Here is a 20,893-nt window from a genome sequence, read left to right as displayed (position 1 = left end):
AATTTTGACTGAAGTGCACTTGGTTCCTGCTAACCTGGTCCCCAGTGCCAGTGTTCCTTCCCTAAAGCAAGACCCTTGATCACTTGATCCCCAAGTGGCCAGGCCCTTTAGCATCACTGCAAGTCCCTAGTAAATGGTTCCCCTGGTATCTAGGGAATGGGTACTGAAGAGGGCCCCTAACACCTGCATTATAACTTGTACCACTCTAAGGGACCTAGCGCCAAACTCATTCAGACTGCCATTGCAGGCTACGTGACAAGGTGCTTCCCAAAAGTGAAAACACAACAATGCACACAGTCTGTGTGCCATGTCCCCTAAACACTGCATTCAGTATTTGTAAGTAACTCCTACAGCAGGCCTTACAGCCTTCAGGCAGGGTGCATTTTATTACATGTGTGGGCAAATCTGCAAGTGCAGATATGCCCCTGCTATGTCTTTTCTGATTCTTAGACGTAGTAAGTGAACAGGGAAGCTATGTTAAATACATGTGCTGGACACTGGTCAGTACGAGTTTCCAAGTTACATGATGGCTTTACTGAAACTAGGGATGTTTGGTATCAAACATCTCATATTAATAAACCCTCACTGACTCCATTGATGACTTTATTAATACATGCACCCAGAAGGGCACCTCAGGCGTGCCCCCTGAAAACCTATCAACTGCTGGTGAGCTCACTCACCAGTTCTGTCCAGTCTGCCACCAATTGATGAGAATTTGGCTTCCCATGGTGACAGCTTTTGCTCTCTGGATGTCATAAACAGAAGCCCTTTTCGGGCTGAGGTGTGGAACTCTCCTCCCTACGGGGTGATCTGCATTCCAACGCATGGAGCTTCAAAGAAGCCCACCACCTTTAGTATGCTGAACTGGCCTTCCTCAGAGGAAGATGCCAACCCCTCTGCCCCAGGGTCCATTTGGCACCTGGACAGGTGGGAAAATTAGCTATGCAGGAGGCGTGCAAATTTCCAGAATGGGAACACCCTTAGGGTGACCAGCCTGAAGTGGACACAACATAGGTAATTCCACCACATTGTGTGTGGTGGAATTTAGGAACTCCGGACAGGGTGATGCCCACCCCCCACAGGAAGTGGTCTCTAAGGGGTGCAGTGACACCAAGGGTAAGTAGCTTGATGCGCTGTAACCATTTGCTTACAAATACCCTCCACTCCTTACTGTATTCTTCAGGCTCCTCCGGTAACAAGTTATAAGAGCTCTGAGCAATTCATCACAAACATGCAACATGCGTCGAATAGAGAGAAACTGTTAATGGGCAACCGAAGCATGTGGATCTCTATGCTCTGGTTGCTAAGAACAGCTATTGCACACTGCTATGTCTTGACGTGTTTACAGCTTGGTATGACGCCTCTGAAGATTTGGATGTCTCACGTGCCCTCGTATGATTCTGCTTCACTGCGTGCCTTGCACAGGTCCCAAAGTTCACAACAAAGTTGCTAATAATCACAATAGGCTGTTGTTGAGTCCATAAGCTTTGAATCGTGACAACCTGTTTAAAGCTTCTAATCCGCACAGGTACAGTTTTGCTCTCTGCATGCTCTACGTAGGTCCTGAAGTTGAAGGCAAATTTGATAATAAACACAATGAAAATGTTGAAATCTCGGTTGCTTCCAGATCTTCACTCTTGAGGCTGAAGTAGCGATCCTTACAGTGGAGTGTGAGTTGAGGTTTACGTATAAGCTGCAGGGTTGTCCTCCAAGTCGTCACCAATTAAATGAAGTAGGAGGTCTCAGGCAGTTGATTCCAATGCTCTTTATTTTAAGTAGCAATAAATACACCTCAGCCACCACACTTGCCAACTGCTCTCCTTCTCAAATGTCTACTCATTAGCTCCATGGTAACCAAGGGAATGCATTCCATTAGAGCTACTGTGTCACATTCCAAAGCCAAGGAACTACAACACACACATTCAAATAGAGGCGAGTGAGATGAATATACTTAAATAGCAAAACAGTTGAGAACTTATGGCTTGAAACCCTGCCTGCTCACAACTCTCTCGACATTTGCGACAGGGTGAATCGTCCTGCAAGCTGGAAGAACTACCAAAGCCTCAGGTAGCCTGCTACTCCTCGAAAATTGCCACCAGTCTCTTTTGGCGTAAAGGAGCTACTTCCCTGCGGACCGCAGGCCACCAACAAGGAGAGAGTGGTCCACCACCCTGCAGCTCCCTGGCCAGACTGATGGACATCGGCACCACTGAGACCCACTTTGTGAATGGCCCAGCAGTCCTGATTTTGCCCCTGCCAGTTGTTGGCCCCTAACCGCGAGGAGCATCATTGCACACCAGCCCAGCTGCCCTAACCACTCTGCACTTTATTGCCTCTGTTAGTACAATTAATTAATGCTCAGCACTACCCTCTGATCAGCCCCACTACCACGAAAGAGAGCATTAGGGTTATCTTCTTTAGCCTCTGCAGATCCACTGGAATGTCTACATGGTGTACTTCTTTTTAGTGTACCATATAGAGAGCATGCTTCCTACACCAACCAATCGAAGCGGAGAGTTAAAAACTTCAGTATTGTTGTAATCAAGGAAGTAAATTCCTAATTGGACTGAAGTGTGTGCCATCCACTTAAGCCGGTGCAAAGAAAGGAAAGGCTGTGCAGAAACTTAGCATCTCACGATGGATAGTGCTCTGCATCAAGATCTGCTACGCATTGCCCGAGAAAAAACCTCCTGAAAGCCTGCAAACTCGTTCTACTAGAGCCAAGGCTGCGACTATGGCATTAGCTAGCTGAGTTCCTGTGCAGGATAGCTGTCAGACATCAAAATTGATTTTCCTGCACAGTCAAGTCCAGCTTGATGATCACGTTACCCATTTGGTCCCATAGGGCTTTTAGTCAAATACGTATTGCAGCCCCAACTCCTGAGAGGTATTGCTTTGTTATCTATTTTAATATAAGGAACCTGTTGCTAAAAGTCTCTCCTAGCTGAACAAGTTACTTAACTTCGGTAACGCTTTATCAAATAAAGACTCTGTCTAGTCGCAGATTCCTTCCTCCCCTCTAGTTAAGGGACACTTTCTCCTTTAAGGGCCCTAGCATAATGCACAAGTGGTAAGTATTCTTCATGGCTCGGCTCTTCTGCCATGGAAAGTCGCGAAAAAGAAACTGACATCAGCGGACTGGGGTGACACCAATATAGGCACTGCCAAGTCATTTTCAGTGCAAATGACGCAACACAGAGCTGAAAGACACCACCTGCTGGCACACAGGAGTACTGGTAATCAGAAGATTTCTGGATCTACTCGTACACTTGAATATTTCAAGGTTAGGAATATGCAGCTGGATAGAGTCTCTACCAGATAAGGCTTTACCTAAGGTGAGTGACTTGTGCTTCCATGTCAAGGCAATGAGAATGGAATTAGCTGCAAGAAAGAAGGAACATGACTTATTTTGGCTGAGGTTAATCCTTAACACCGTTTTCCTGAATTTCTTGGTATGTAGGTGCTTGTTGGTGGTATTCTTTATGCATAACAGACCTCAAATGTAGTGATACGTTTATATGATTTGTTTCTCTTTTCTTTAGAAATTACCCCAAAATGAATTTCAGTACATTTAGCTAAATACAACATTACATTATCTTTTGTTTGTTTAGAAATGGAGCGGAAAGTGAAGATGGAAAGGGCAGCGAAGGAAAAGGCTGAAAGTCGCAGAGTAGAGATTGAAAAACAATGTTCAATGTTGGAACTGGACCTCAAGCAGTCTCGTCAGAAGATGGAGCATCTTGTTCAACAGAAAGAAAGACTAGAAGATGATGTAAGAATAACATACTTTGCATTTAGTTGATTGAGGGTGGTAAATACTGGTGTATCATTCACCAGCCCATCATTTTCATACTTAAGTACACCAGCCGAAAGCATTCCTTTAAATTACCTTGGTGACCATAGACTTGTGAAGCTTAGTGGGGCCTGTTGAGGTTTGCCCTCCACATACTAAATCATGAACCAAAAATTTGCACTTTGAGTGACTTTCTGTAGGACCACATTTGAGCCCCAACTTTGTGTTTCCTTCTTATGGGATACCTCTAAATGAAGACACAGATTAGACTTAAGAATTCCCCCCAGGTGCCTGACTGGCTCCAGAGACTTTTCTCAGCTTTTTTCCTGTATGTCTTGCAGATCCACGTCGGCTTTCCCCTGTCCCATAAGTGACTTTGATGCCGCACATAAGCAGAATCCTGAGATGCTTATGTCAGTTCCTTTCTTTTCTTGCCTCTGGACCCAGATCCGGTATTCACTCCCAAAGAATCCACCTCATCTTGGACAAATCCTTGGTGATGCCCCTACAGGTACAGGTCTTCAAGAAGACCATGTTGCAGATTTTCATCACTCAGAAACTAATTTCGGCCCCTAATCATGTAATTGAGTTAGTTGATAAATCTGCTGGTCTCCAAAAACATTTTTTTCAACTGTGGCTAGGGAAATGTAACTGTATGCGTGCCATAAAACAGAGTAGAGGAGCATGCAATACTGGATACTTGTGTTCAGTGGTATTTCCCTATGGCATTAAGTTGAGGGTGTTTTCTTTCTGGGACATCTAAAGCAAACCACAAGGTCTTTTATGCACCTCCACTGCCTGATAGCTTCATGTATATCACTGGAGCACTATGTGAGGCTACAGATGCATAGTTGCAGTGGACACTGACATCAGTGGGTTTAGTTCTGTGGCTCCTGAAAGGCCTGATTCCGCTTCCTTCAGGTCTGTTTCCAGCTGTCATCAGCTTCCCCTCAGCTCAATATATTCCCCCCCCTTAGCCTAAGTCAGCAATGAATACTTGACATCACTGCAAGGCTAGGTTGCTGTCCTTAATGGCTTAAAAATCATTTCTTTGTTGTATTTATAAGAGAAACTGCTTCACATTTGACTTTTAAAACTAAGTACTATCTGCTTCTAACTATTCTTGTTTCTCCTTTGTGAACATTGAAGCCTGGGTTTAAGTCGCGGGACTATTCAACTGCTCTATTCTGCCTCAGTGAGAAAAGGTGTTGGTTCCACAACCCTGTATGGACATGTTATGTCCATTGTGAGAAGAATTGGTCTGTGAAACGCAGAATACGTCACTGGATTGCTTCAGCAAGCTAACCTCTTTGAGATATTAGTTGAATTGCTTCTGGAGCAAGCACGCCTCATCTTAGATTCCAGGGGGTTTTGAGGAAGTGGGTGTTTTATCTATAAATGCAAACACAATATAACACAAGCTCTGTTCCCTGAATCTTCCATCACTGATTTCAATGAGAAACACTCTGTCATTAGATTGCTCGACTGCCACTAGTAAGTGCGTCCTGCCTATTATTGCAGATGCATTATGAAGAAAATACTACATCACAGTGCTCTGTTTGTTTTGGTTGTCTAGATTGGGTCTCACATGTCAGCTGCACACTGCCCTGGACCCTAACACTCTGAGCTTGTCTATCAGCCTTCCTGACTTAGCCCTTCTGATCTTCAGATTGCCTCCTCATGTGTGCTAGATGTCCTTTTGAAAAGGGCAGGTTATTCATGTAGAAGGGGATGTTTGCATCTTAATGCAGCAACAATTAATAGGATCCACTGACAGCTGTGGAAGTACAGTTGTACAATATGCAGTCTCCTGAAGAATAGGCTAAACAAATGAAAAAGTAGTAGAATTTCTTAACAGTGAATGCAGCTTGCATTTGTTCTTCTGAACAAAGTTCACTGTTGAGATAGTAAGACAGTAGGTTCCCTAAGGTGCCAGAACATGTATTCTTCAATGTGTTTCAGGGATTCCTCAGAAGGACCTCTATATCTGATAGAGACTAATAGTCACAGATTCCCTTCTTTAGAATTCTACCCAGCTTCTGACTGGATCTGGATATTTTTGGTGAGCAATACCCACTGCCCACCAGTAGGTGGCATTGTTCAGCTCCACATGACATCCTCTGCCCAGGAAGTAACATTAGCGGTGCCGATATAGGTGCTACTGCAGCGCAATTATGTCAGCTCTTTTCTTTCCAAGCCACTAGGAGAGCTCCCCCAGTCAATTTTTGACTGACTTTTTTAATTTTTTATTTTGTCAGTCATTTTTGAGAATCTTTTGGTGTGGAAGGATGCCAGTGAGGCAGGACAGCTTCAAGCCCTGTGGCACCTGTCATTGTGAGATGTAGGCGACGGACCCGCATCTTGTTTGCCTCTGGCCCTTGAAGCACAACCAGAATATGAAGATCTGCACTGAATTCCGTAGCATGCACCCCAAGGCCTTGAGGGAGCGGCCCCTCAAGCTCCTTGCTGCTTGGGCGTTGTCCTTCAAGGCTGGGCTCAGCGGTTGAGGTTGCTCCTCGGCCGGCAGCTCTGCGCCTCCCCAAGTTTCCAGAAGTCAGAGCAAACCCCCCACTCTGTGAGTTCTATAAAGCCATGCACCTCATATTCGGGTTGCCTGTCTCGAACCAGCGGGCCTTAGCGCTCGCTGGTTCGAAGGGGCCCCTATTGATTCCCCTCAGGCGGGTCTTCCCTTTGAAACAATCTGCTTCTCGGATCACAGATGGATATGGATTGGCACTGGTCACACCGCCTCGACTTTCCCCATCGCTGGTGCCAATGCTCTTGGTGCAGCCAGAACCCCCAGCAGAGCCATCCCCATTCTCATCCCAAATCTGACACAGAGCGGACCTGTGCCGTCCAATGCTGACTACGGTGCCGCTTGGAGCTGTGCTTTCCAGAGTGGAGCCTGAGCCCTATTCCTATGGGCTAAGACCCTGGTAGGATTGGAGGGGTCACTGGGACCTGAGGAATATGAGCCCCTAAATCCAAATGCGGACTGGTTTGAAAACTTAGTGGTGGCCAGTGGACCGGAGATCTCCCTTGATACTGCCATCCTTTCTCCCCCCATTGTGGCTAGGAGGAGGGAGGGTCATTTGCTATGGTGGTGAGAAGGGCAGCTGAGGCCCTTGACCTTCAGCTATCCTCAGTGGCAGTCAAGTCCATTGTCTTGACAGAGGTGCTTCCACCGGAAGTGACCTCCCCCACCCCCACATCCAAATTACTTTTCAGTTTTGATGAATCCCTTAAAATAATCCTGCTTGGGACCTGTTCCAAGCCGAACACAGAGGCTGTTGTGAACAGGACAATTATCTGATGCCATCACCCCACACCAGAGGAACCCAGGTTGCACTCACCCTAAACCAGAGAGCTTGGTCGTCCAAGTATCCACTTCCTGTGTAAATTGTGGCACATTCCCTGCTGCTCCACCCGATAAGGAGACCAAGATGCTGGACACCTTAGGCAAATAAATGTTTTCTTCCACCAAGTTGGTTTTGTGGTCCGAGAACAACACATGCCCTTTAGGCCATTAGTCCCATGCTGTCTGGGATTTGGTTGCATAGGTGCGGAGCAAGGCCCGTGCCATTCTTTCCTGTGCTGTTGCTGATGGTAGAGATGCTGCTCAGTTCACAATCACAAGTAGATTGGGTACTATCAACTCCCAAGCAGAGCAATTTCATAGACTGTAGCCTTATGGTGCCATGCCTAGCTGGGAACAACTGACTTCTCAGGGGCTGTCCAGCCTCTCTTATGGACCTGCCCTTTGATGGCCTCTGTCTTTTCGGAGGCCAGGCAGACTGAGCACTGGAGCGCTTCAAGGACAGCAGATCTACAACCAGGTCCTTGATCCTTTCCATGGCCCTGCACCATCCCCAGCTGCCTTTCGTGGCCATGGAAGGGGCTTCCAGCAGTGTCTTTCCCCACCCAGCCACCACAGTGCACATGCTTCCCAGCCTCTGTGTGGTCGGATAGCCAGAGATCAGGCCAGTCCCCCACCCTTGGCAGTCTCAGCCTCCAAAGTTTGCTTTCTTACCGTCATGGGCACCCAGTAGGAGACAGGATATGCCATCACCTGTCCCACTGGAGGGCTATTAAGTCAGACTAATGGGTTCTTCAGATTGCCCAAAGGAGCTACTCCCATCCCTTCATGACTGCCCCTCCACCCACTTGTGACAGGCTGACGGAGGGCCATCTCACTTTACTGTAACAGGAAGTGACCGCTCTATTGGCCAAGGGAGCCATAGAGATGGTGCAGACGTCAAAAGTAGGTCATCATTTCTATTCCTGCTACGTTCTGGTGCCCAAGAAGGACAGAGGCCCACGTCCTATCATAGACCTGCAGCCTCTTCATTTCTTCCTCAAAAAGGAGAAGTTCAAAATGCTCTCGCTCACTTAAGTTCTGTCTGCCCTTGACCTGGGAGACTAGATGGTAGTGATGGACTTACAGGGCACATTCTTACATCTTCCCGTCCTGCCTGCCCTCGGGCTTTACCTGCAGTTCACAGTGAGCCACAAGCACTTTGTTTGCCATGCTCCCTTTTGGCTTAACCAGCCCCCTCGGAGGTAACAGCTCATCTGTGGAGTTCTTCCCCTATCTCAGTGACTGGCTGTTGAAGGCATGCTAACCCTAGGCTGTCGTCTTCCACCTCCAGACTATGGCAGACCTCCTGCACGTGCTGAGGTTCTGAGTCAACGTGCTAAAGTCCCACCTGACTCCCTCTCAGATGCTCCCTTTCATTTGAGCTGTTATGGACACAGTGCCACTTTTGGCCTATCTTCCCGAATGGCGAGTCCAGGGTATTTAGGCTATGATACCAATATATCAGCCACTATCCGTGATTTCGGTGAGACTGGCAGAGGCTGCTAGGCCTCATATCCTCTTCCATCCTGTTTGGGAAACATGCGCAATTGCATATGTGGGCTCTGGAATGGGACCTGAAGTTCTAGTGGGCGCAGCATCAGGGGAGTCTCTCGGACATGGGTCCAGATCTCAGAGGGAACTCCATAAGACTTGCAGTTGTGGGTAACAAAGCACGAGTGAGTCAAAGGCAAACCCATCTCCCTTCCCCCAGCCAGTTCTCACAGTAGTGACAGATGTGTCAGCCATCTAGAAAAAGTGGAGATCAAAGACCTCTTCAGTGTTCAGTGGAGAACAGACTTAACATCAAACTACATGATCTCTGGGCAATCCTGCTGGCATTGAAAGCCTCTCTACCCTCCTTCAATGCAAGGCTAGTGTAGGGGTTTGCATAAAACATTAACGTCATGTGGAATTGCAACAGACGGGGTGGGGAGAAGTCATGGACCTTTTGTCAAAAGGCCCTGTCTCTCTGGATATGGCTGGAATGTCAGAGCATTTTCCTGGTGATTCAACACCTGGTGAGTTCTCTCAATGCCAGGCAAGACAAACCCAGCTGAAAATGCCTAGCAGATCACAAATGCTGTCTCCATCTGGAGGTGGTGCAAGGTCTCTTTCAGCAGTGGGGAAAGCCTTGGTTAAATCTGTTAGCACTGCTGAGAACGTGCAACGTAAGTGATTCTACGCATTGGAGTTTCCACGGCTATGGTCAGGCAACCTGCACCACCTTTCCAGCTATACCACTCCTGCACAAGTTCTCAAGAAGATCAGGAACAACAACTGGACCCAAGTCATCTTTGTGGCCAGACTGGGCTAGGAGAGTTAGATCTCCCAGACTGTTGAGCATGGCCATCAACCCTCTGTTCAGGCTGCCCTTTTAGGGAATTATTCTGTTGCAGCATCAGTGGAGGGTTATCCAACCAAACCTGTCAGCACTCTGCCTTTGTTTGTGGAGATTGAGTGGTGACAGTTGACAGCTTTAACCTTCCACTCAGTCTGCAGTGTTATCTTGGCAGCCAGGCATCCCTCTACCTAAGACTGGGTACACCTGCCCTTAGTGCAAGTGTGTGGCATGGTGTGCTCTCTGCTTCCCTCTCACATGTCCTTCTCTTTATCCTTTCTCTTGCTCAGTAGGGCTCTGCCGTGGGTACCCTAAGTGTCCATCTTTCTTCCGTTTCAGCCTTTCTGTGTTTGCCAGATCATCAATCCATCTTCAAATCCCCGGTTGTAAGTAGATTCTTGATAAGGTTGCAACATGTTTCCACCTACACCCTTCATCGTGCCCCAGTGTGATTATAATCTTCTAATTTTTCTGATGTGCACTCCCTTTGAACCATTACATAATTTCCCTTTCAGGCACCTTACCATCAAGATGGCCTTCCTGGTGGCTATAACATCTGCCTGGGGGGTCAGCGAGCTTCAGACTTTGTCATGCAAGCCTCCATACCTGAACATCTACCCAGGCCACCTAGTTCTGTGCACTAGAGCTTCCCTTTTGCCTGAAATGCTACTCCTTTTCATGCAGGCCAATCCATTACTTGACCTATATTTTGTGCTTAGCCAAACCGTCCAGTGAAGAAGAGCGACTTCATCAACTGGACCGAAAAAGGGGTTGGTGTTCTATTTTGGCTACACAAGAGTTACGGCTGGGCTACCAATTAGTCGTGGGATATGTCTGAGAGAAGAACAGAAAAGCTGTTCAGAAACAAACTATCTACTGGTGCACAGGTGTACTGCTCGTGAAACATTTCCGAATCCAGTCTGAGGCTTGGGGAAAATTTGAAATTAAGGATTTTGCGAATAGTCTCTATTGATAAAGCGTTACCAAAGGTAAGCAACTTGTTCATCTGATAGAGACATCTAGTTTGCAGATTCCTTACCTTAGAATTTCCCCCAGGTGTCAGTCTGGATCCAGAGATTTCTCTCTTGTGGTAGTCCTGCACGTTGTTAGGTGGCATTGATTGGCTCTGCATCACCGGAAATTACATCTTGGGTCCTGTATAGATGCCACCCCAGTGCTCTGATATCCGTTCTTTCCACACCTGCCGATGCTGCTCTAGAAAGAGCTACCCCTCAGTCGGTTTTTGACTGGTCTTTTTTAAATTTTGGCAAAGCTTTTTCAAGTTGTTAACTTCTGGTGCGTCGTGGAAGACCGGTTTCAAGCCCTACAGGTCCTGTCATCGGGCGATGTCCACGACAGATCTGCACCTTGTCTGCCTTTGGTGCCTGGAACGTGACCACAACCTGAAGTCATGCTCCGAGTGTTATGCCATGCATCCAAAGTCTTTTTGGAAACAGTCCCTAAAGCTAATGGTGGCTCCATGCTCACCTCCACGCAACTCATGGTCTTGATCGAGAGGAAGGGCTCGTGATCAGTCAGAGTCTCCCCTCGTCATTGTCCCACTCCAAGTCCTTGGGACGATCTGGTAAGTTGAGGTATAAGAAGAGGTCAAAGGACTCAAAACGTCCTTCGACTTCCCCTCGTCAGTCGGCCAATGGGACAAGGGATTGGGAGCGTTGTTGTTCTAGGACTCTCTCTGCGGAGCTCACGTCTGAGCCGAATACATGCCTCCCTAAGTTTCCGGGAGCCAGAGCAACCCCCTGGCCAACTAAAGTAGCTTTACGAGGCCATGCACTTCATTTTTGGACAGTCCGACACTGCTGGCAAGCCTTGAGGCCCTGCTGAGTGGGAAGGGGCCCCTGTGGGTTCTGCACCGGCAGCTTCGGCCCCGGCTCCGAGGGGCACCCATGGATTCATGCCTAAATCCAGAAAAGCACCTGTTGTACCACTTAGACGTTTCTCACCACTAGTCCTGATGTGCACTGTCCTCATTCTCATTGCCAACTCTGACACAGAGCTGGATGGGCGTGGTGCGTCGCCGACTCTGGTGGCAACAGGAGTCTTGCCTCATTTGTTGGATCCTGAGCCTTTTTCGTATGGGCTAGGTTACGGTGCGGAATGAGAAGGGTCGCTGGACCCTTTGGAGTAGCAGCTCCAACACCCTATGGACTGGTGTACAGACTTTGGTATGAAGCCAGTGGACTGGATATCTCCCCAGATACTGGCAAGGTTTCTCCTCCTACCGAGGCTGCAGAGGAGGGAGCATCATATTCTATGGTGGTGCTAAGAGCAGCTGAGGTCCTGCACCTTGAGTTGCCGTCTGTGGTAGTCAGGACTAATCTTACTGACAAAGGTGCGTCATCCTCCGAACCTCTGCTTCCCTTCAGTGAAGCCCTTGCAGATGTCCTGATGGGTACCTTGTCAAAACCCAGCACAGGGATCCCTGTGCACAGGACAATTGCCCGCCACCCTTGCCCAGCTCTGGGCGACCTTACTTCCCCGATGAACTCTCTTCCACTCCCCCCCCCCCCCAAGAAAGGGAATCCAGCAGTGTGGACACACTTGGGAAGAAGATGTTTTCTTCTGCTAGCCTGGCATTGCGATACCTGAACACTGCATGCCTTTAGAGCCATTATTCCCATACACTATGAGATACGGTTGCACTAGTGCTACCACAGGTTCCGGAGGATGCCCAGGCTGTACTTACCCAAGCAGTTGCTGATGGGAGAGACGCTGCAAAGTTCATGATTAAATGTGGACTGGACACACTCGACTCACTGGGCAGGGTGGTTGCATCAAAAGTGGCCCTGAGGCACCACGCCTGGTTGATGGCATCTGGCTTTTCAGGGGATGTCCAAGGCAATCTTATGGACATGCCCTTTGATGTCCTTGTTTCTTTGGAGAAAAAATACAGACTCTGCGCTCTAGTGCTTCAGGGATTCTCATGCTATGTCCAGGTCCTTGGGCCTTGCGGCAGCTCCTTGTCACCCTCAGTCTGCTTTTAGCCTCTTTTGTGGCTACGGAAGGGGAGCACAGCCATGTCCTTTCCTATCCAGCCACTGTGCTGCGCATGCTGCTCTGCCTCTGTGTGGCCCAGGACATAGGATCCACCGCCGTTGTGGATCAGGAAGTCATTGGTCTGCTCCCCCTGACGATTCTCCACCAGGGACCAGTCGAAGGCTGGCAATCCATTGCGTCAGATTGGTTTTGCAGATAGTACTAAGGGGCTACTCCCTCCCTTTTGAGACCAACCCTCCATCCATGCCGTCATCCTAAGATTGGATGAGAGAGGATCATTTGGTACTTCTACAAGAGTAAGTTTTGGCTGTCTTGGCCAACGGAGCGACTGAGAGAGTTCTTGTGCCAGAAGTAGATCGTGGTTGCTATTCCTGCTACTTTTTGGTACCCAAGAAGGACAAGAGCCTCTGCCATATCCTAAACCTCCGGTCCCTCAGTCTCTTCCTCAAGAAAGAGAAGTTTAAAATGCTCACTCAACCTCACAGGTTCTTCTGCCCTAGACCCCGGAGACTGGATGGTAGTGTTGAACTTGAAGGACGCCTATCTCCATGTTCCCGTCCTGCCTGGCCACAGACGTTACTTGCGGTTCATGGTGGCCACAAGCATTTTCAGTTCACTGTGCTCCCCTTTGGCCTTACCAGCGCCCCTCAGGTGTTCACCAAGGTGATGGCGGTGGTCCTAGCTAATCTGCTCAGATCAGTGGTTTCAGTCCTCCCCTATCTCATTACTGGATCTTGAAGGCGGGCTCGCCCATGGCTGTTGTCTTCCACCTCCAGGCTACTGCAGACCCCCTGCATTCGCTGTGGTACGCTATTAACGTGCCAAAGTCACACCTGACTCCCTCTCAGACATTCCCCATCTTCAGAGGTGTTCTGAGCAGTCTTGTTTCAGGCTTTTCCTCCTGAACAGCGAGTCCAGGATAACCAGGCTAGGATACTGATGTTTCAGCCTCTATCGTGGATTTCATTGAGAATTACTTTGAGGCTGCTGGGCCTCATGGCTCCCTGCATCATGTGGGTGACACGTGCCAGATGGCATTTGTGGGCTCTGCAGTGGACCAGAAGTTCCAGTGGTCACAACAAAAGGGAAATCTCACCAACATGGTGCAGATCTTGGAGAGAACTGCACGAGATCTGCAGGGATGGGTGACGAACTGCAGTTAGGTCAGAGGCAGAGCCTTTCCCCAACCGGATCTGACAGTAGTGACCAGTGTGTCACTCCTGGGATGGAGCAGCCATCTGGGAGAGGCAGAGATCAGAGGTATCTGGTCCCTGGCAGAGTCCAGACTCTGGAGCTTCATGTGAACAGACTATCACTGAAAGCATACTCTTCCCTCTCTCAAGGTAAAGGTGTTCACGGACAACACCACTGCCATGTGGTACTGCAACAAGCGGGGTGGGTGGGGTCATGGACCCTTTGCCAGGAGGCTCTGCGTCTCTGGATGTGGCTGAAACAACAGTGCATTTCCCTGGTGGTTTAACATCTGGTGTGTTCTCTGAATGCCTGGGCAGATGAACTCGGCCTATAATGCTTAGTCGATCACAACTAGCGTCTGCATCCGGAGGTAGAGCAAGGTCGCTTTCAGTGGTGGGGAAAAGCGTTGGTTAGTTCTTTTTGCCTCCACAAAGAACTTACAGTGTCTGCAGTATTGAGCATTGGAGTTTCCAAGGCGGCTGTCACTTGGAGACACTTTTCTTAAGTTAGACCCAGGCCTCCTGTATGCCTTTTCCCCCATGACACTTCTGCCTAACGTTCTCAAATTAAGAATGAATGGGCCCAATTAATCCCTGTGGCTCTGGACTGGGCACGGAGAGTCTGGTATCCCAAGCTACTGATCATGGCCTTCTATCCTCCGATCAGACTGCCCCTTCTGGAGGCTCTTCTGTCGCAACAGCAAAGGGGTGTCCTTCATCCGAACTTGTTCAGTCTCTGCCTCATTGCGTGGAAATTGAGCGGTTATAGTTGACAGCTTTTGACTTTCTGTTCAAAGTCTGTAACGTAATTTTGGCAGCCAGGCATCCCTCCACCAAAATGGTTTATGCCTGTCGGAAAATAATCGTAGCGTGGTGCACAGGCAAGTCTGTTGATGCCCTTTCTGCCCATCTATCTGAGGTCCTATTATTTATCCTTTCTCTGGCCTAGTAGAGCTCTGCTATGGGCACTCTCAAAGATTATCTGTCTGCCAGTTCTGCTTTTTTGCAGTTGCCTGATCCACATTCGTTGTTTAAGGTCTCCTATTGTAAATAGGTTCCTTAAAGGCCTTACTCATGTTTCTTTCATCTCCATCCATTATGCCCCTATGGGATTTGAAATTAATTTTGGCATTCCTGACATGTGCTCCATTTGAGCCACTCCACGATGGCCACTCTACCTTTCCACGTATCCTGACAAAGTGGAGCTTTACACCTGGGCCTTATTTTGCCAAAAGTCGTTACACCCTGCCATGTAGGCCAAACCATCACTGTGCCTAGTTTTTATGCAACCGTCATCATTTTAAGAAAGAGGAACGACTCCACCACCTGGACCCAAAAAGAGTGTTGGTGGTCTACTTTATCGTACCAAAGGGTTCCCAGTGGATGATGAACTCTGTTGGTTATTTGGTTGCAAAGAAAGGTGGGGCAGTGCAGAAGAAAACCATCTCCATATGGGTCATACTCGGCATTAAAATGTGCTGTGCACTAGCTAAGAAGCAACCCCCTGAGGGTTTGTGTGCTCATTCTACCAGAACTAAAGCTGCAACCATTGCATTAGCATGCGGAGTTCCAGTCCTTGACATTTGTGAGGTGACAACATGCCTGGACAGTCAGGTCCGTAGGGGCAGGCACTTTGCCCTTTCGGTCCTGCAGGGCTTTCTTGTTTTGTCTTGGTTTGCAGACCCACCTCTGAGAATGGTATTGATTGGGTATCTATTTCAAGGTAAGGAATCTGCAACTAGATGACTCTATCAGGGGGACAAGTTACTTACCTTTGGTAATGCCTTATCTGGTAGAGACAGTATCTAGACAAACGTATGCCATCACTCCCTTAGCACCTTTTATGAACATGCTATTTCACTTCTGTGGAGCTATACAGATCCACCTCTGGCATTAAATAATAACAAAGGTGTGGACACCTGTTCGTTCAGGATCTCACTGTTGTCCCAGACTATCCAAAGATTCCAGACAAGAAAACCTCACCCAAACTATTTTGGCATGGTTCATAATTGGTGACCTTTCCACATCTTGGCTAGGTGGTACTACGAAGATAGGCTCATTTGAGGAAGCTCTTGATAGTGTCACAGTGAACAATACCAGTGATCCATTTTAGATACCTAAAATTATCTTGAGGCGATATCAAAATAATTTTATTAATGGCAATGTGGATAAGATTAAAACTATGATCAAGTCATCACTAAAGATAAATGGACTCTGGACATCCGGTAACTTGTCCACATGTTTCTGCCTTTCCTACAGCTGTTAAAGGTTAGTGCCCTTCTTCAGGGTAAAACATTATTCTTTGCTAGATTAACACCCAGTCACTTGTTCACTCAAGGTAAGTGAAACCGAAACATTAGTAATACTTGCACATATTGGAAGTTTATTGTGCCTAAAAGTATAAATAAATAAAACCTAAATGCATTGGTTAATAAATAAACAAATACATACTCATTAGATACTGCTTGTGTGAAATTGAAGAAACTGATGTATTGGCTTGAAGCTCCATAATATTTCGGACTATAGTAAGGTCCATAACGAAAAGGTCTACACACCTTTGGTTTTGTATTTAGGTGATAAAGGAGGATATGAGGCTTGTTACCTTATCTAATTCCTTTCTTTCCCTCTTTATGGGATTATTTTATCTACCTATAGTATTAGACATTGGCCACCTAGCACCCATTACCCGAAGTGTTGGAGCCAGTCTGGCATCTGGCAAAAAAGCTCATATAAAAAAATCTGCAGAAGCAATCCAGTCTGTTGCAAAGAATTGAACCTTACAGAGGGGTATGTTACATATTCTGTGTGGCCTTTCTCTAGTACCAATCTGCAACTAGATGACTCTATCAGGGGGACAAGTTACTTACCTTTGGTAATGCCTTATCTGGTAGAGACAGTATCTAGTTGCTGACTCCTTACCAGTCCTCCCGCTGCTATCTGATTTCTAGGGACAAGGACACCTCTTTCAGAGCCTTAGTTTTGACACACCAGTGGTCAATGTTATTCATGGCTCTGCTCTTCTATCGTGGAAAGTCGTGAAAAGAAACTGAGATCAGTGTGCCGGGGTGGTGCCTACATAGGACCTGCAGCATCATTTACGGCGCAGACGACACTGACAACAGACTCAACCTAACAGCACGCACGGATGCTGCTCGAAAAAAAATCGCCAGAACCAGACTTACGTCTGGGAAATTTCTATGGTAAGGGTGTCTCTACCAGATAAGACATTACTGAAGGTGAGTAACAAGTCCTTTTATACTCCTCATGGACCAACTTTTTATATTGAGTTCTTTATTGGAGCAGCAAGAGAAACGATATGCATGTTCACCATAGAATCAAATGTCCTTGTAAATACAGGTATCCCATCATCATCCCACGCAAAAACAGTCAAAGCTGTAGATAGAACTCCAGATTTACTGTCCATACTTCACTGTTTTGAGATTCTACACTGAAGAAATAATTTTCTAAGGAGCTTTTATGTTTTTACATCTTCATCTTGGTGAACAGAGACGGCAGCCTGTATTTTTAGTGGGGAGACTCTCTCCATGGTTTCCAAGCATTCTGTGATCAATTCCAAATAGATACAAAGTTATTGCACACTGCTTAAAGTCCTCTTTGCAATAGGTTTTAATTTGTTTTCCTTCCAAGCAAGGGTGGCTGCTTGCTTTTCTAATTTCCATTCCATTCTGATTTTTTACCGCTTGTACTTTAATTTTTTTTTCCATGACTCTCCAGGGAGAACATTTTGGTCTCATTACTTTAATTGGACTGCTGTAGGTCTTTCAACATAAACTTAGTTACATAAGCCCCTCAACCCCCCATATGAGGGAATTGTTTGCTTCCAAAAGCTTTACTATGTGTGCTTTTTGATGGTCAAAGGTCTCAGTACAAAGAATAATCTTCTTTTAGTCTCACTTTTATTTTCTTTCAGAGATGTCACTGTACATAAGTACTGTTATCCATAGAACACTGAGCTTTACAGTCCTTAGGCAGTGCATCATTTGTTCAGTCACAACTACTCATGCTTTCCCTAAGGGCTTAGATTCTTGTCATTTATCAGGGGATTCAAACCATAATGACTTTCAGAGCACTTCTGTTCTGTGCAGTGGATAACTTCACCCAGACGTCTTTGGTGCTTTGGCAGGGTCGAGGACCTCAGTATGCTGGCACATTTTTGGGTTATGTCCTTTCTCTTCACTCAACTACTGCTTTAGCACATCCCTCCATTGAGGGGTCAGTGCCATCTTTATTTTTTCATTGCAGTTTGAGAGGCATTGGGGGATGCAGGTCAGAAAGATTTGGGTCAAGCGCAACCCAACCTGGGGATTGAGTCTCTGGGTGGACAACCATTTGTGCATCTGAAATCCACCATTGTCAAAACATGACCCTCCCTAAAGCAGTTGTGCTGGAACATGCAAGAATGGCAAACATCTTAGTACCTCTCTGCCTTTGTACCTTCGGTTTCCACCTCCTCCCCCAGAAGGCCCACCTTATGAGCTAATCCATTCATGCTCTTCAAAATGTTAAATAGAAAATGCCTTCTTACGTGACTGTAGCCTCAGCCTTGAGAGGATTAGAGTGCAGCATTTGTTTGTCTAATGCATTTAGTCTGTTTCTAAACATAAGATGAAATTACATGTAAAATCCTTATTTCTATTTAAGCAGTTTTTAAAGGTCTACTTGGGCCAAAGTCAGTTCTCCAACTTTTTGTATCTCAACCCTTAAGAAAGGAGAGACCACATGGATTAGATCTCATAGAGCCCTGCATCCCTATATTTAAATAAACTCAGACTACAGGGTCAATGGGAACCTACCCAAGGCCCCCTAGTTAAGTATAGTAGTGACAAAATGAACAACCTCTAAATAGATAGTTCTGTTTCCTTGTTACTCTCCCGCTTTATTATTATTTCCAGTTATAGAGCCCAACTGTTAAACAAAGGTGTCTGTGTGCTAGAGGCTGTTGTAGATCATTGTTTTTATTTCGTACAGTTGTCTTCCTTTGCATCCCTAGACTCTGAGGCTGATGATAAATGGGACAAACGTATGCCATCACTCCCTTAGCACCTTTTATGAACATGCTATTTCACTTCTGTGGAGCTATACAGATCCACCTCTGGCATTAAATAATAACAAAGGTGTGGACACCTGTTCGTTCAGGATCTCACTGTTGTCCCAGACTATCCAAAGATTCCAGACAAGAAAACCTCACCCAAACTATTTTAGCATGGTTCATAATTGGTGACCTTTCCACAGCTTGGCTAGGTGGTACTACGAAGATAGGCTCACCCTCTCATTTGAGGAAGCTCTTGATAGTGTCACAGTGAACAATACCAGTGATCCATTTTAGATACCTAAAATTATCTTGAGGCGATATCAAAATAATTTTAATAATGGCAATGTGGATAAGATTAAAACTATGATCAAGTCATCACTAAAGATAAATCGACTCTGGACATCCGGTAACTTGTCCACATGTTTCTGCCTTTCCTACAGCTGTTAAAGGTTAGTGCCCTTCTTCAGGGTAAAACATTATTCTTTGCTAGATTAACACCCAGTCACTTGTTCACTCAAGGTAAGTGAAACCGAAACATTAGTAATACTTGCACATATTGGAAGTTTATTGTGCCTAAAAGTATAAATAAATAAAACCTAAATGCATTGGTTAATAAATAAACAAATACATACTCATTAGATACTGCTTGTGTGAAATTGAAGAAACTGATGTATTGGCTTGAAGCTCCATAATATTTCGGACTATAGTAAGGTCCATAACGAAAAGGTCTACACACCTTTGGTTTTGTATTTAGGTGATAAAGGAGGATATGAGGCTTGTTACCTTATCTAATTCCTTTCTTTCCCTCTTTATGGGATTATTTTATCTACCTATGGTATTAGACATTGGCCACCTAGCACCCATTACCCGAAGTGTTGGAGCTAGTCTGGCATCTGGCAAAAAAGCTCATATAAAACATTCTGCAGAAGCAATCCAGTCTGTTGCAAAGAATTGAACCTTACAGAGGGTAAGTAACATATTCTGTGTGGCCTTTCTCTAGTACCAAGAGCTAAATTCCAAAAAGTGTTGAATAATCTGAAGGTCTTATATATGAAACAGCTAAATGTATCTGGATTTCTTCAAAGTATGCACTGGCTTCCTGTAAAATACAAGATTGTGACGAATAATCCCAATAGACATTTGAAATCACTAATCCTATTTAAATTGTGCCAAGGAAAAGTACTGTTGCGTAACTTTGCAATGCTTGCCATTACTGTTGTTATGAATCTTGTTAAGGAAGTGTTTGCAAATACTGAAGACTTGGCTTGTTGAGTGGTTTATTTTCTAATTCCATTCTGATTCGCATACACCTTTGTTTCTCGGTTTTTCGTTTGCTCTGTAGTAAATATTTGTCTGCCAGTTTTGTTAGACGTTAATTGGAATGCTATACCTTCTGCTGCTGCATATGAGCAATTGTAGTGTGCACCTTCCAAACAAATGAGTACGAAGTTTAATTTTAATCCCTTTTATGTAGTGTAAATGCCATCTGTTTGAACTTTATTTCTTCAAATAATGCTTTAAATGTCTCTTTTTGAACTAGTTCAAACATTTAACTCACCAGCTGGATCAGGAAACGAACAAGAGGGTATCGATACAAAATGAGCTAAAAGTGCAAGCTTTTGAAATAGATAACTTAAAGGGTACTGAAAAGCAGCAAAAGCAGGAGATAAACACATTGCTGGAAGCAAAAAGATTGTTGGAATTTGAGCTGGCTCAAATGACCAAGTACGTATGATCATTCATCATTAATTCTGCTGCAAAGTTTGATTTGAACTTGAAATCGTCTAATTATCAATATTGCCATGTATAGCCTTCCATTAATAGCAACTAAATCAGTACCACAGTCTGCAGATTGCCACACCGTCCCTAGTATTTAATAAATGGATACAGTAATAGAGTAATCATATTTTTCTCAGCAGCAATCATATAGCAATTTCGCACAGTGTTTTTTTTTTTTACAGTACAAATATATCTTTATAAGTGTTTTTTCTTTTTTTACTCACTATAGTGGTATGAGTAGCTTTTACTCTAATGTATACTTATAACTGCAGATTACAGTGATGCCCATAGCCTAAGCACAAGAGACACCTCTCTTATGGTTCAGTGACCGACATCTGCATCTTGCAGTTTCTGCAAGGTT

The 20,893-nt window shown here is 45.8% G+C and overlaps 1 protein-coding gene across 1 annotated transcript in view; it reads left to right on the top strand.

Annotated features, from left to right (window-relative positions):
* The window catches only part of ROCK1 (Rho associated coiled-coil containing protein kinase 1), a 1,374,854-nt gene that overhangs the window by 935,940 nt on the left and 418,021 nt on the right, over positions 1 to 20,893 (top strand). Inside the window, exons 19-20 of the mRNA XM_069219991.1 lie at positions 3,612 to 3,772; positions 20,294 to 20,478. Of these exons, the coding sequence (XP_069076092.1) occupies positions 3,612 to 3,772; positions 20,294 to 20,478 (346 nt within the window). The remainder of the gene's footprint in view (positions 1 to 3,611; positions 3,773 to 20,293; positions 20,479 to 20,893) is intronic.

Source organism: Pleurodeles waltl, chromosome 2_2 (assembly GCF_031143425.1).
Source record: "Pleurodeles waltl isolate 20211129_DDA chromosome 2_2, aPleWal1.hap1.20221129, whole genome shotgun sequence".
NCBI lineage: Eukaryota > Metazoa > Chordata > Amphibia > Caudata > Salamandridae > Pleurodeles > Pleurodeles waltl.
The sequence above is the reverse complement of the archived record's forward strand: the minus strand, read 5'-3'. Positions and strand labels throughout refer to the sequence as shown.